Source organism: Ruditapes philippinarum, unplaced genomic scaffold, assembly GCF_026571515.1.
Source record: "Ruditapes philippinarum isolate M1 unplaced genomic scaffold, ASM2657151v2 ctg1310_1_1_1_1, whole genome shotgun sequence".
In the NCBI taxonomy this organism is placed as follows: Eukaryota; Metazoa; Mollusca; class Bivalvia; order Venerida; family Veneridae; genus Ruditapes; species Ruditapes philippinarum.
In genome coordinates, this window is record NW_026856986.1 from 300,944 (window position 1) to 316,852 (window position 15,909).

A 15,909-nucleotide genomic window follows, 5' to 3' on the forward strand; every position below is an offset into this window, starting at 1 on the left:
TAATTTTGACACATAGATATTTTCATTTTCAACAGTATCCTTTGCAAACCAACCTTTGCCTCTGCGTACACACCATAGGATTCAACCTAATTATCTAATCTAGTATCCTATTTTCTCTTTGATAATTAGTAAGAGAACTTCACAAAGTAACACTATATAGTTTGATGGCTGATCAACATTACCACCTTATGTATTGGTAATATATAACCTATACTCACTTCATACTACAGTGCCCGTGATATATTCTTTGGTTTCCGCCACATTGGTTTAAACATAGTTATTTAAGCTCGATTGCGAAACAAGCTCTTGCAATTTATATTATATTAATCACTTTAAGTCCGCTTCCTGGAACCAACAAGTACTGGTGTCATTAGAAAAACATGGGCGTGACCCGAAAAGGACTGGAACCCATGATATCTGGGTTGAGAGGCAGACACATTAACCACTAGGACACCGTTCCCCTTCCGCTTGCGACACATTAAAGTAAAAACCGTTCAGTTTTTAACAGTTTTTATTGTTTTATTTTTTAAACAGTTATATATTTTCAAATTATCAAAAATTTAAAATTCCTTTTTTCTTTTATCCTCAAACACATTTTTACATTACTTCTACAAAGTTTTCTCTTAAACTGAAAATCCAAGACAGCACCCAAAGTTAATTTTTTCCAGAGGCGTGTGCAAAAACACCCCCAAAAAAGCTTTATACAAAATTGGTGATGAGTATTACGCAATTAATCAATGAATTGTTCTGGTAAAAATAAATTTTCAAGGTTTTGAAACTTTGGTTAAAATAGGTATTTGTCTGGATAAACATCGAAAAGTTGATGATAATACTAGTAAATGCAAGGACAATGCCCTGTAAAAAAGTGAGTTTAAAAACCGCTAACACCATGAATAAAATATAATTCGTTTACATACAAATCGCTTAAATGCTTTCCAATTGCTCAATAGCGTCAAAGATTATGTAGGCAGTGGTTTTACCATCACAATGTTATTAATTTCAATCAAACATTTTCGTCCCAGTACGCTGAATTGATTTCAAAATTGTTTGAAGGTAGATTCTTCACATATTTATTATACTTAACAAAAATAAAGAACTTTTGTTCTTTAACGTATTAGTTGGCTTTTAACAACTTATTTCTTTAAATCTGGAGCTTTTGGGGAATTTTTTTCACACATCATTGAACAAATTTACTTAAGGCGTTGTCTTTTCAGTTTAATAGAAACGTTTGAAGAAATAACATGAAAGTGTTTTTGAGGATCAAGGAAAAAATGGAATGTTAAAATTTTGGAAAACTTGAAGATTGGTATATGATGTTTGTGTATAATCTTTAAACGCCTACAAATTAGCGAGTCGCACGATGGGTTGTTCGTTGACCGCCGTTTGAAAATGTTTGAAATCCAAAAACGGAAGCACGGTAATCCAAACAGGGACAACACATGGATAGTTTAACTTTCCAAATGTTTTTAATCCACAGTGTTTTAGACCATGTACTTTTAAAATTTATATGTGCGTTGATTTAAATTCTTGGACCTGAGATGTTTTGGATTTCATTCTTAACAATGATCTTCATTATATTTTTCGTAATGTTGATATGAAGTAGTTTAGAAATTCCATGTGAAACAAGCAATTATCATAGTATTGCAAACAATCAATAATTCCCCTTCCGGATAGAACCCCAGCAACATTCTGAAGGGTCATTGGCCATTCACTTATGTTCCTATTTTAAGTAAATTTGTTGAAAAAGTTTTTTAAAAGTGATCACAAGAAACAGTTTTTATGTACAGACTGACAGACAGACAGACAGACTGAAGGACACTCTAAAGTTATGTTTTAAACATCCCTTTTATCAAAATATAACATTGAAATAAAGATGCAAGATGTCATACATGATGTGAGTGTAACAAAGAACAATTAGTAATGAAGGTATGAAAAATGAATGTTTTTTTTTTTTAATTTGAAGTAAATGAAAGTTAAAAGAACGAATAAGAAAAATTAAAAGTTTAATGAGGAGATATTTCTGGAAATATGGATGCTAGATTTATAAACCTTGTCATATTATTATGATGTGGGAGTTTGAAGAAAATCCTATCATGATTGAAGAAGTTGGAGTAAAAATTACCAATTTCTCGAAAAAAAAGTCTATGTTCAAAAGGGGCATAATTCTGGAAATAGTCTTGCTAGAGTATTGAACTTTCTCACAAATGTTGAGTGATAATAAGAAACATATATATGAATTTTGAAGTAGATACATTCAGAAAAAAAGAAGTTATTAAACAAACAAACAACAATTTTTTCATGAAAATTTTAAGTTCAAGGGAGGTAATTATGATACATTTTGTGCTAGAGTTGTAAACCTTGTCACATATGATGTGGTTGATGACTAGCAACTTATATTTAAAATTTGTAGAAAATACCTTTAGAAATAAAGAACTTATAGTGAAAAAAACATAAAACTAGAATCAGAAATCTTGAAATTCTTTCTATTTGTTGCCAAAGCAACCAGAATTTTCAACATAGGATGATAAGAAAAGGATGTGCATAATTTCCAGACTACCATCTACCAATATATCAAGTTTTATAAAAATATTTTCAGTACTTTTTGCGTTATCACTGGATTTTTATGTGTAAAATTTGCCATATTTTCAGTCTATTTGTTGCCATAGCAACCAGAATTTTCAGCATAAAAAAAGAAAAAGACGTGCATAATCTTCATACTGCCATCTATCCATATATCAAGTTTCATAACAATATTTTCAGTACCTTGTGCGTTATCGCGGGATCCAGTTTTGAGGACGGACGGACTAACGGACGGACAGACGGACGGAAGGTAAACCGGTAGGGGACTTATAAAGAAATAACAAATGTATTACAGTGAATAATTTTGGTAATTAATTTGTAAATTTTGTTGTATATTTGATGTTCACTAATTAAATGGCAGGTGCCATGGTGATATTAACCGGGAATATACGTGTTATTCTAACGATGGAGTTAGTGTTGTAGATTATATGATTGCTTCAACAAATGCTTTTCAGTATGTTAAAATATTTAAAGTTGCCCCGTTCTTCATTTTAGTGTTGTTATATTTGTCTGGTCCTTCGGGATCATTGATGCCAGCACATTTAAAATGTTGAGAATGGCATACCGCTCGAGTCGGTGCTAGGGGGCATGAGGATGTTGCATTATTACTCATGTGCAGACTAAAAAATCCGAGTCTGCAATTTTTCCGTTATTTTGTTGTGATTAATACGAAGGATTACTTTGTTTCCAGATTTTTAAATAAGATGATTCAGATCATTTCCCTGTTTGCTGTAAATAAGAATTAAAAATAGGAACACTTATTCAAAACAAACACATTACCATATATGATAAACTTAAGCTGGAAAAACAACTACAATAAAATTGTTTGTAAATAAATTACGGAACCTTTTTAAAAGCTAATACACAAAGGCAAGTTTTGCATTTTTATCAAACACAATATCGATCTTAAGACGTGAAAAGATAAAATACTTGTGCCATGAAATTGTTAAACATTTATAAAGGAATTTTGTCCACATACTGTTTCTATCTTATGATTTCGGATCATATAGTATTGACGCATCTTGTTGCGTTAGTTTATCGGATACTCTGAAGTAATGCTTCATTGCACGCCACACCTATTTCCTAAAAAACGCAGAGTAGATCCTTATTTGTTTTCCAATTTCATGAATATGAATATATCCGAAATGCCTGTATGAAAGAAATATGTAATTTTTTTGCGAATGACACATGCAACAAATCATTGCTGTCCGGTAAGTGCGCTTTTAAAAACTTGTTTTTGGTTCGAATTGAATTGTTTTAATTCATTTGCAATCTAGACATAACATTAACTTGAAACGCTCTTGTTTCTTTTTAATATGGAGTGCTGTTTAAATGTAAAAATGAGGCAAAAGCATTTCTTACATGATGCTACGCAGAAACGTCGGTTCAGCTACAGTTCAAACATAAACTAACAAATTTTACGTTTCCTGGCAATTTTATTCAAATCTACATGATATAGCATTCTCCAATGCAGAGCTTACAAAAATATATAATATGATAGCACTTTACATCTGTCGACACTAAAATGCTGCCTAGCGATTTATTATATAATTTTGAAGAATGTAGCCTGGCGCGAATCTACATACTTGGACTCAAACGCTTCAAGTAGCAGAATGTAAGTGTTTCAGGATTTGCTTCAGAATTAAGAAAATTATATATCACACCAACAAGCAGAAAATATAACGAATATCAAAGCAAAAGTTATGTAAACCCTCTAGGTCGAGTTTCAATGCAGCCGAATTACTTTATGAATTACTTTAAGCAGTTGATTTAGTTATGAATGACGGTATTAATGTTGCAATTGTTCTAGGGCATTGAGTCTCCTGGTAATTCAACAGCTAATTAAGAAAGATTGATATACTAGTATAACTAAGTTAAGCACAAAGTTAATAATCAACCTCGATCTTTCAGGTGGCTTATTAATCCCACTTTATGAATGAGCTTGTTGTAATACATTTTTTTAGATAAAAAGTATAAGAAGAAAGGATTTATATGTGATAAAGAAAGGTTTAACAACTCGGTACTTCGAAATGATAAATTTTGTGCAATAGCTATTTATTGTTTGCATAGCAGTTTTTAAGAAGACATCATGTAAGAATAGTAATCGGTCACTTGCTTATATATTATAGTAATTTGAATTTCATTATGCTTTAACTATAAAATACTTTTCTTATATGTGAATGAATCAATAATATTATAACGTAACATATGTCTGAAATTGCTATTCTTTAGTAAATGCAATGTTGTAAAGATGGAATTTTTACCAGAAAAAAGTCTTGATAAAGGTTATACAATAAAATGCATAGGAAAGCAATACTTTCTATTTGCATTCATAAATTGCTTTGTTACAAAAAAGCGCTCTAACCTTTGAAATAAACAAATAATTATAATTGTGTCAGGAAATTATTGAAATAAGAAATAAATATAGAATACTATGTCGAAATAGTCCACCAATTTGACAGAAACAAAGATAATAAGATGTTCGGATAAAAGCAAGTTTATTTCCATTGCATTGTTTTACTTACAAATAAACAACATTTGTTTGTACTAACCAACGATAGGAGCCCCCGAGACTGTATCTGTAAAAAGAATAATATGTGCTGAAGCATTCGAGTGAATACGATATCTTCTTCTTTCGAAATAAAAATGTTTGTTAAACAGTTTCAAGTCTGTTCTTTCCCTTTGTTTTCCTTAATATATTAACAAAAGCAAATATGGTGTCCTATGCGCATTAAAAAATAATACGCAAGTTGTCAAATATGTTCAAATGCAGTGCTCTAATTACAGAGTATATTAAAAAGTATAATGTATAATAAATCAAGTGGAATGTACTCAGTATATGACTTGAAGTGTTTATTTCAGAACAAAATGAAAAAGAATATTCGAGTTTCAAAGTAAACATTAGTTGTCAATTGGTATGACATTTACTTTATTTTCACACTATTATTTATTGCGCTTTATTCGTATTGCATTATTGTTTGATTTGGTTTTAAGGCACATCTACAGTATAGGTTATATGACGATGTTCCAGCTTTACTGATAGATGCAGACCTCGGGTGCCTTACCGTGCATTTTTTGAGGCACGATCGGACACCTGAAAAGAACCACCGGCGTTTCATAAGCTAGCTGGATAGCTTTCTGAAAGTCTCTGTCGGGATTCGAATCAACAGCGGTAAGAGGCAAGTGGTTTAAAGTTAGCGACATCAACCACTTGGCCACGGACGCCTCTATTGCATTTATTAATATTTGTTTACTTACTATATTCACATAGAAGAGGATGTACTTCCCCCTTGTCAACTATTTTACTGTAATGGTGAGACACACCACAAGGCACATTTTCCCATTTACCATTTTCGTAAGGCATTAAAATAACACAATTGTTGATATTATTATTATTTGCATGACTTTGTATCCAATTGGTAAACTTGACGGCTTCGCCTGTACAAAGATTGTCATAGAATTAGTTGCAATTGCAAGAATATATAATGTATCTTATTAGTAATCATGTAAGCTCATTCCATATAAACACTGAATGTAAAATAAAGTTATTTCCCATATCTGTGTAAAGGTTTTCATAAAGTCATAAAAATTCAAAGAAGTATATAAGTCGTTTCCTATTTTTTCTTGGTATATAAATGATTATTACCCCACACCTTTTTCGTAATGTTTATTTCCCATAGGAGTTATTCTTACTGTTAATGCAAGTGTACCACGTGACTAAGAACTGTGTACTGTAACATAGGTAACAGTACTTTTTAACAGTATAAAATCTGGTCACGTGGTCTTTTTCTAAATAAACTGATATAAAATGACCGCCGTTTTTCCTCTTTTTATTCTTATTTTCGACTTTCACCAAGATAGGACATCACCAAGTAAGTATGACATACATAAAATCTAGTTGTTTGCACCCTGGAGTGCTTTTCGCGTATAAAATATATTTTTGTTTAATAATCAAAAAGTAAACATCATCAACAATAGCATCACTCGATTAAAGAATAAAAGGAAAAGAAAACTTCTCAAGTTGGCCTAAAGTACACCTAAAAATTAAAAGGTAAGGACAGTTTAAATATTGTTACTCTTGATTTATTTTGTTACAGTTAGATTTAGTTGTCAATTTCAGATCATCATAGTATTTTGTTTGGGGAAATAAAATAAATAACACATGGGTTTGTGAGTAACAGTAAAAATAACATCCCTCGTAAAAATAGTGTTACTATCGGTTATCCCTCGGGTAACAGTATTTTCCTCAGGATTATAATTTAACTGTTATCCACAAACCCATGTGTTATTAATATAATAGTTGTGCTTATCTATTTTTAGTTTTTCAAAGATTTTTTTATGTGCACTCGTTATAAAACAATAATTTTATAGTACCAAACTTTGAATAAAAAAATATAAAAATAAACATAAGTAAAAAATTTTTGCTATATGGTTGAAGTAATGATACCTGACGTCCAGTAAAATGTTCCCTCTGAAGCCATGTCACTGAGCCCAATCCAAATTGGACTGTGCGGTGAATACCGCTGCATAAATCCCTGAATGAACGCTTGTTCTAAAGAAGATTTAATATTTGCAAGATGACCGCCTCTTTGCTTACAAACATCTTCAGCATGTTGCCAAGCTATTGCTACATTCGAAACAAGCTCGTAGCAACTGTGTCCAAATTGACTTAAAATTGCATTATCTTTGTCAGCCTGGTGGTGAAGTTTGAGTGAACACAAGTTTAACTGTCCTGCAAAGTAAGAAGATCTACATGTTTATCTTCAGAAGAAAATGCATTATCATTTTAGGAAAAAAATCAATTCATTTGTGAATATATTTATTTATGTATATATATTATATATTATTTGAATATTATACTTGTTCAAAGAATTTTAAATCCTAGTCTATTTGAAATACACTGATTTGTTGTCCAAAATATGTATTGATATGCTATAACATTGTAATATTGAGCAGTGTTTTAATACAAGTATATTATCTTTTCTTTTAATGCGAGTTACGCTTGTTTAACAAACCGTTATTCAAGCTGTCTTTGTTTTGAGTGTGTGTGTGTGTGTGTGTTTTTCTGTTCTTTTCTTTTTTTGTTGTTGTTGTTTTCTCAGAGCATTATGTTATATTTTGTAATTTTCAGAAACTATTTAAGTGATCATCTTTTTCAAGTGATTAAAGGCCATTTCTTTATCAAACAATGTCATTTCGATGTCCGACACCTATTCAAGAGAAAAGAAATGATTTCTTCAATGTTCGGATTGTGGGACTTCTTTATATAGGGCCGTCCTCGATCGGTATAGCAGAAATAATTTATTTATAAACATATAACCTTAAAAATAGCTTAATATATGTTTTCAAAATATTGCTTTGAAATATAAAGTACATACCATCCAGTGGATCATAAGTATCTGAAATAAATAAAAAAATATCATCAGTTACATTTTATCAACATACGGTGTTTCGAAAATATTTGAGACATGTTTTAGTTATATGAAAAACCCAAAGCTTAGTTTTAATATTGAATCAGATCTAAAAAAGGAGGGACGTCTACAATTGAATGCAGTTAATGTTTGCTAGTGAGTAAAATAAATGCATCTTAATGCATATACTTTTAATACTTTCACTGGTGTTCACAATATCACGTACAAGGTTCAAGCAGCATATTTGTAACGGGAACATGCTCATGTTGCTTTAAATGACACAAATGAGGCAATATATTTCAATAATGCAGGGAGTTATTCACTTGGTTATAAAAAGAATGTCTTGGACAACTCATTTCATATGAAAATGTAGAAATAAAGAGCCAAATTCTACACATGAGGAATTTTTGGCACATATTAATTTCATACCATACTGACAGATGTAGGAATGGACAAAGCCCGTTTGCTGCTCATACCGGTCGTCAGAACTTCCGCAATAGATGTCATTCCACGTTCCGTTAGCCGTCATATACACACAGTCTTCTTTAAGATGGTTCCATGTCTGTCGATGGTCCTTCCAATTAGTGTATGTGACTGGTTCACCTGCAAAAAAAAATATTATTTAGTCTATTTCAGACCCCTTAGCTAACTTTTGCTAATAAAAAATGATTGTTCACTTGATCCTTTAAAATGTCTGCAAAACAGAGTAAGGTGCGAGTAAATCCATATTTGAGATTGTAAAACAGTTCGTTATTCATTTGCTATTGCTTAATTCTTTACATTTTCACTTGGGAAAAAGTTTTTCTTGCATATCAGACTGGCGTTTCTGTGAGTTTTACACATGCCGGAAATTTCATCTAGCATGGGGGGGGGGGGTGCCAGATGAGTCGCGTGCTGTACAATGGCACGCTCAGGATGACGTCATTTTTTTGTTATGAATGAAGTTGTAATTCATACACTGTTGTAAGAAAGTAGTTACGGTCGTTATTATATAAATTTCCATTGAAATTAAAGATAAAGAATTTAAAATATAATGGAATATGGTGGAATATGCAAGAAAAAATATCTGACATATGTTTGCGGTTCGGATCGGAATAGCCTCGTTACTGCCAAATGGGCGGGTCACCTCGGGACGGATATTCCGATCCGAACCGCAAAATATATCAGATATTACTATTCTGTTATTGAATACTGGTATGTCCGATGTAAAATATTTAAATACTTATTTACTGTTCGTTTTTAAGATATTCCCTTTGTTTTAGTCCGATACAAGCTCTCTTCATTCATTTGTTTTGATTAAAGATATGCATGTACTTTCCTCACCTGTGAGTAAAATATTAATATCGCCCAAACCTATTAAAGTCAACAAAATTCTTACTGAATATGTTTAATTTGAATAAAGAAATGTGCCACTATGTGTGGGAAGTAAAGTTGGTCCTTTGGTTTAAAAAATAAACTGCCATTTTTATTGACATTTTGTATACATATAAATTTATATCATGTTTATCTACAGTGAGTAGAGTTTTGAACAAAACATATCTACTTTGTGTGAAGCTAAAACATGTTTATTTTATATTTACAAAGAGACTAAGTATATAAACTGATTGTCATTATTGTCGGTTCAAAACCCCTGTTTTATATTAATTTTTATTTTATTTTATTCATATATTTATTCAGTTTTCTTGTTAAATAATTTTATTCAACTGTTTAGCTTATCAGTAAAGCTATCATAATAGCAACTTAATTAAACCACAGGGTCAGTTTTATGAAAAAGGTTTACTTGTCTACTACAGGCAACAAATGGTGTTTCAGATTGAAATGATTACAGCATTTATGCCATCATTTCTTTAACTTTGTAACAAATCTCCATGAATCGAAATATCAATATAAGACACGGATATTTACCTGATGTCCATTCAAATTTCTCCTCCGCGTTTCTGTCATGGAGTCCTAACCATATGGTATGACTCTTGATACTTTCAAGATAGTGAAATAGGAAATCCTGCTCCTCTTGGCTTCTTATATCAACTAATTGACCCTTTTTGCTCAAACAATTCTTTTCCGCATGTATCCACGAGACTTTTGTTTGAACAACTTCGTAACATTTGTTTCTGAATTGAGCAAGCGTAATTGATGGGGTATGCTTTGCTTCCGACTGTAAAATCACAGGGCAGAGATTTGTATGACCTATGAAAAATGATGAATCAATTTCTAGTTTTGGTTTTAACATTATGATTACATTTTCAATAATAAACCGTTCAAGACATTGGTTTTAACTTTCTAAAAAAAATAGAGACTTATGTATAATATAGATTTTGTCTACATTTCACGATAAATGCATGTGTTATAAGCTGTAGTTAATACTTTTACGAAAGAATATCTATAAACATTGCGTATTTAAACACTTTATTTTATTCAGACTGTACCTTCTATTAGTGTAACAGTTGTCTGAAATGTAACTCGTGGTGTACTTGGCAAAGTGCTTGTAGTGACAACAGTTGTTGATGTCTTAGCAGACGTTGACGGGGAAACGGTTGTTGATTCAACAGTAGTAACATTTTGTACATAATTGCTTAACGGTGATGAAAATCTATCAGTAGTTGTTGGAGGAACTGTCGGTTGTGTGACTTTAATTTTGAATGGCGTGCTTGAACCAATAGTGGACCTTGATGTGGAATTCATTGCAATGAAGCTCGGTGTAACTTTCGTTGATGAGGTGACTGATGTAACATTCATTGAAGGATTTAATGTTGTCAGGTTTGATGGTGCTGTTGAAGATGGTATCGCTGCGCTTAAAGTTTTTGAACTAGTGAAAGGTATAACTGTTGATGCTTCGGGAGTAGTAGTGGTAACATTAAATCTTGAAACCGTTGTTTGTCTAACTGTGACAGGTTTGGTAGATGCAGCTGTCGTGGTCGTAACAACAGTTGTTCTGGTGCTTGAGGATGTTGTGGGAGAAAGAGTTGTTGTGGAAGGCACTGAAAATATACGTTTGGGGTTAACTATTAATAAAAAACTATAAGAAGATAAGCAGATTATTTAAAGGTTCATTATATTAATATTTCTTTTTTTTTCAATAACAGGGTTTTCTTCTGCTACAATTTTTTAACATAAGGAAAGTACCACGAAGCCACAACGAATTTTAAACAGAGAAACAGTGTTCACATGTATACAAAAAGACCTCAGATTTTTGTTTCGCTCAGAGTTTTCACTTTATGAAAAACACAATTTATCCAAATCATTAGTATTACCAATTGTCACCTGAAACCGAACTAACAATACTAAATTATATTGGACAAGTTGACAGCTGTTTAGCAAATGCAAACAATAGAATGATATTGGTACTCGACGATGTATAATGATCTCTTTATTTCACACGATCAATTCCTAAACAGAAAACATAGTAAACAGTAAAATTAAGGAAAAACCTCAATATATTATATATAAGATACAGTTATTTTGAGTACAATACGAATTTAATACGGAATTGATTGACATGGGGCTTAACTGAAAAAATTACATGATAAAATTAATACATTTATCCTCGTCCGGTATGCTCCCTGGACATGTTTGTACTTGTAACTGCGCATCTTCTTCAACAAAACCTAACTGAAACAAAACGTAAAATTTTATGTTTAATGGTCATTATCAAATGTGCTGTAGCTTTAGTGAATATACTCCCCTGAAAGTAGTCATTCTTGTTTTGAATTTTATTAAAAAAAGAAACATCCTCAAATAATTATAATAATAGACCCTTGAAATACTTTAATGGAAGTACCATTTGACAGGAAATATATTTGCATATTTGTCGGGAAAGAACATTTGAGATGTCCTTAAGTCTCCGTAACATATGTTTATTCAAGTGCACCATGTGGATATTTTTTCAATTTATCAAAATGCATCTAAAGATCCACCGTCATGTTCTTATTTGAATCATTTCTTAATTGATTATCAAACCAGCTTTAATCATCAATTCAAATGTAAAACATAAAAATAAAATGGCAAATACGAGCAAGTAATACATATTTGACTTTAAAACTAAAGAAATAATGAATGACATTAGACTCATACCTTATGTTCAAATGCTAATGCCAACCAACCACTAGCTGCTGTGACCCCAGCCGATGGTTTACAGTCAAACTCGTACATATATCCTAATAACTTCCCACTACTGGAGGTCTGTTAAAAATTTAAGCATGAAATAAATAACGCTGAAGTAGGAACCATACTTTGCTTATTATTTAATGATTTCTTATTTGACAGCGAAAGAGATTTATTTTGAAACTGTACATTAAATTTCAAAAGGTCAATTGGAAAAACGCTTAGAAGTTACTTTTTATTCACAATTCGAAGTAAGCCAAATCGTTTCTATTCAATCATCGGAAAAGGAAAAAAGGTGCTCTTGTATTTTGTAAAAGGTCTCAATATTTCCATCTTTGATATATGGAAATGCATTTTTATCTGATTTAATCTGGTTTAATTTACAGTTGAAGAACAATTAAAAAATTTGTATACAATTACCGTTTGAAAAACAGACTTTTCGACATTGTAGTTGCAAATACATTTGTAGTCGCAATTAACTCGTACTAGAACCGCGGATAGAATGGAAATGATGAACGTTAACATGCTTTCTGAAATGTAAATCGTTCAAAGTCATACCTTAAGACACATTAAGCTCTGTTCAATTTTTTACCCCTTAAAAATTTATGTCTTAGAATTCTAAATTTTTTTTAAATGAGTTTTAAAAATAACTTTTAAGATGAGATGCCGGAGAAAGTTACTGCATTTAAAAATTTTTTGCATAAAAAATACCAAATGTAAAAAAAGTAGTTTTTGATTTTCCCAAAATAAAATTTAAAAAAACTTTCTTTTAATTGTTTAAAAACAATGAAGCATTTGCAAATGAATATTTTTTTATTCTTTAAAAACTATAACAAGACACTAAAAATAAAAAGCTTTAACAAAAATAAAAACATTTCTTGAACAATATTGTTATTAAAAAAATCATTTGCTTAATAGGATGTAATTAAATGTTGCAATATGATTTTAAAATCGCATATAATCATTTATAAAGTAAATATTAATAAAATCAATAAATATCTAAAATAAAAGACTCAGTAAGCATTCCTATGATTTCTTCCATTCTTAGATTATCTTCCCTTTCTTTTCCATATATGTAACTTTATATAGTACATAATATTAATAAAGTAATGATAATATCATCTAAACCATCATGATCTAGCAATGTTATATAATAATGAATAAAAATGTGTTTATTATAAACCTAAAAACACATCTCAAATACTTATCATATAAACCCTTTGATGTCTATATCGACTTATTGTAACAACTTTTTTTATTTTATATAGACGTTACTTTATACCACAACGTATCAAGACCTGAAACTGTAATGAATAAATTATAATTTAAATTATTACATTTTAACAAAAATAGATTTTGGTAAGTATAAAAATCATACCTTTTGAAAAAAAAATCAATGTTGTTTTTTATCTTCTTTTCAGTTACAATAATATAAGCACTAAGTATGATAAAGATCTTACTTGTAAACAAAGACTTTTTTCCATAAGGCCACTATTTTGTCACCTTACTTTCAATAATACTCTATTTTTTCACCTTACTTTCAGTAATACTCTAAAGATAATAAAAACAAGGACTGTTTAAATTCGTACAAAGATTAACCTAAAATATCATAATAGACCTAATTTAAGGTTGTCTATATGTTGAGTTACACTTTGAGACCTCTTCTAGCTCCGTTCAAAGCCAATGTTCTAACGCAGCGCCAGTTCTTCTATGACCAATTTCCATAAAAAACTGTTCAGATATCGCTTTTTGAGATGCCGTTATATATTTTGAAAGAGAAATTTAATACAATATGATTCATAGAAAAGGAGGATAAAGTATAAATTGGCGCTTATTAAAACATTTTCAAGTATTTGTAAATAAAGTAGAGTATAGGAGGATTAAATAATAGAAATATTTTATAACTTTAATGGCTCTGGACCGATGTAATAATAACAATAACTTGATGAGTGGGAAAGTCACTTGTCACTGCTTTAACATGCAGAGTAACTGCTATACACAATGTGTACGCAGATTCTTTTTTACTTCGGATAACTATTCGATTTTCTTCTCATTTTTATAAAATTTTGATAAACCGATCGTCATGACAGGCATTTATATGGTCAATATTTGTAAGTATATAACTTTTAAGAACATAATTTCTCTTTAGTCAGTATTTTTTTTGTATGTTTATTTGTTTGTTAGCTTGTTTAAAACTCCGACAGTTTTTGGTAATATCAAAAATTACCATTTTCTCAGCAAATAAGCTATATCTAATCCCCGGGCATAAAAAGAAGAAACATTTTAAAATATTGTTTGAAAAAAAAAATTTTACAAGGGGAATTTTTTTGCGCCAGGGTCTGACCAGGAATGCTGCTTTAAAAAACCCATAACCTCCCTTTTTCAGCGATAAATTAAAAATTTTTGTCGGTACAAACCTTGCGTCTCCTTGTTTCGCTTTTACAAAAGGGACTTTTATAAAGAAATAATTATTCATAAGTTGTTTGATTCAATATTATTTGTATTTTGATCAGCCAAAAAAAATTTGCGTGTATTAAATTTACGGGAAAAAACATTAAATTTCAGAAAAATTATCAAAAACCCCTTAAACCTGGAAATAATAGCCCTTTTTCTACCGGACTTATACGTTTGCTAAAAAAATTCACATCTTCACCCTTTACCCCCAAAAACTTAAACGTTTCCCAAAAATTGCAGTTTTGGGGTTATTTATGTAAAGAATTAAGTAGATTAAGCTTAGTGATAACCAGTTAGCGTTATGTAGTTAAAAAAAGGTAAAAATATATGTTCAGGGCTGTAACGGAGGCATCCGAAGATATTAATCTGTAAAGTGCAAATGTTTACAAATCGAAAGAACAAAATTCATACTAGTATATAAAGTACAAACTAAAGTAAGGCGATATATAAGGTCCTTTATTTTTTATTTTTTGAGATGCCAAAGATTATGTATTGCAAAGACAAAACAATTCCAAGAAGACCTAGCCAATAAAGGAAGGCCCTGATACAGTATCTGAAAAAGAAAAATTAAATTTTAGATTCATGAATAATTTCAAATGATAAAGAAGTATGTATATAGATAAATTTAAATTTTTTAACTAAATAATAATGTCTTTCAAATCAACCCTTTACCAGTCTTCCTTAGAATGTAAATCTAAGAACTCCGATGAGTTTTTCACATATATTCAGTGTTTGGTGTTAATTATCTGAAAAGAAGAGATACACCTTTTACCATAAAATAAGCAATCATTCCATGATAACAATATATTTCATATTGATTAAATAAAGGCTTAATTCGGGCTAAAATTATTGTTCTTTAAAACCAATAATTCGCTATAACCGTGCTTATCATATCAATCTAGGATACATATCGTAGTCAATCATTGTATACATTTTATATTTGTTTATATTATTATTGATGTTGTTTTTGCATTTGTGGATAAGGAATTAGATTTTTATTTCCAACGTTACAGTTTTCATTTCCGTACCACTTGTTATAACGATAATAATATAATCCTTCAAATTTAAAGCTTAGAACATTTTATTGATTGACAATTATGAAAAACTTGCTCACTGTATTGACAAAGAACGGGGTGAACTTCACCAACAGCATGGCTATGATGGTGAGAGGATACTGTATGTCCGCACGGGATATCGTCCCACTCCCCATTTTTGTACGGAATAAACGCAACACAGTCTTCAACACTGTGATCTACAAAGTTACTCAGATGTCCTGGTACCCAGTTAAAGTAGTGAGCAGCGTCCCCTGGGTCAGAAAAATAATGTTAACAAATCATGGAACGGCTCATGTGCCTGGTATATG

General features: G+C 30.8%; 1 protein-coding gene and 2 long non-coding RNA genes across 3 annotated transcripts; all 3 read right to left on the reverse strand.

Annotated features, from left to right (window-relative positions):
• Positions 1 to 5,063: 5,063 nt before the first annotated feature.
• Positions 5,064 to 10,673, reverse strand: LOC132748384 (macrophage mannose receptor 1-like). Its single transcript, XM_060737968.1, has 7 exons — positions 10,418 to 10,673; positions 9,897 to 10,178; positions 8,421 to 8,594; positions 7,959 to 7,979; positions 7,028 to 7,312; positions 5,839 to 6,018; positions 5,064 to 5,159 (listed from the first exon to the last, which is right to left on the reverse strand). Exons 1-7 carry the CDS (start codon positions 10,671 to 10,673, stop codon positions 5,128 to 5,130), a joined length of 1,230 nt encoding a protein of 409 aa, XP_060593951.1. The 3' UTR covers positions 5,064 to 5,127.
• Positions 10,674 to 11,527: 854 nt separating this feature from the next.
• Positions 11,528 to 13,673, reverse strand: LOC132748378 (uncharacterized). Its single transcript, XR_009628246.1, has 4 exons — positions 13,553 to 13,673; positions 12,513 to 12,622; positions 12,063 to 12,170; positions 11,528 to 11,600 (listed from the first exon to the last, which is right to left on the reverse strand). It is a non-coding gene; the product is annotated as an uncharacterized LOC132748378 (long non-coding RNA).
• A 1,308-nt stretch (positions 13,674 to 14,981) lies between these two features.
• Positions 14,982 to 15,849, reverse strand: LOC132748379 (uncharacterized). The gene is made up of 2 exons (XR_009628247.1): positions 15,661 to 15,849; positions 14,982 to 15,099 (listed from the first exon to the last, which is right to left on the reverse strand). It is a non-coding gene; the product is annotated as an uncharacterized LOC132748379 (long non-coding RNA).
• Positions 15,850 to 15,909: the final 60 nt, after the last annotated feature.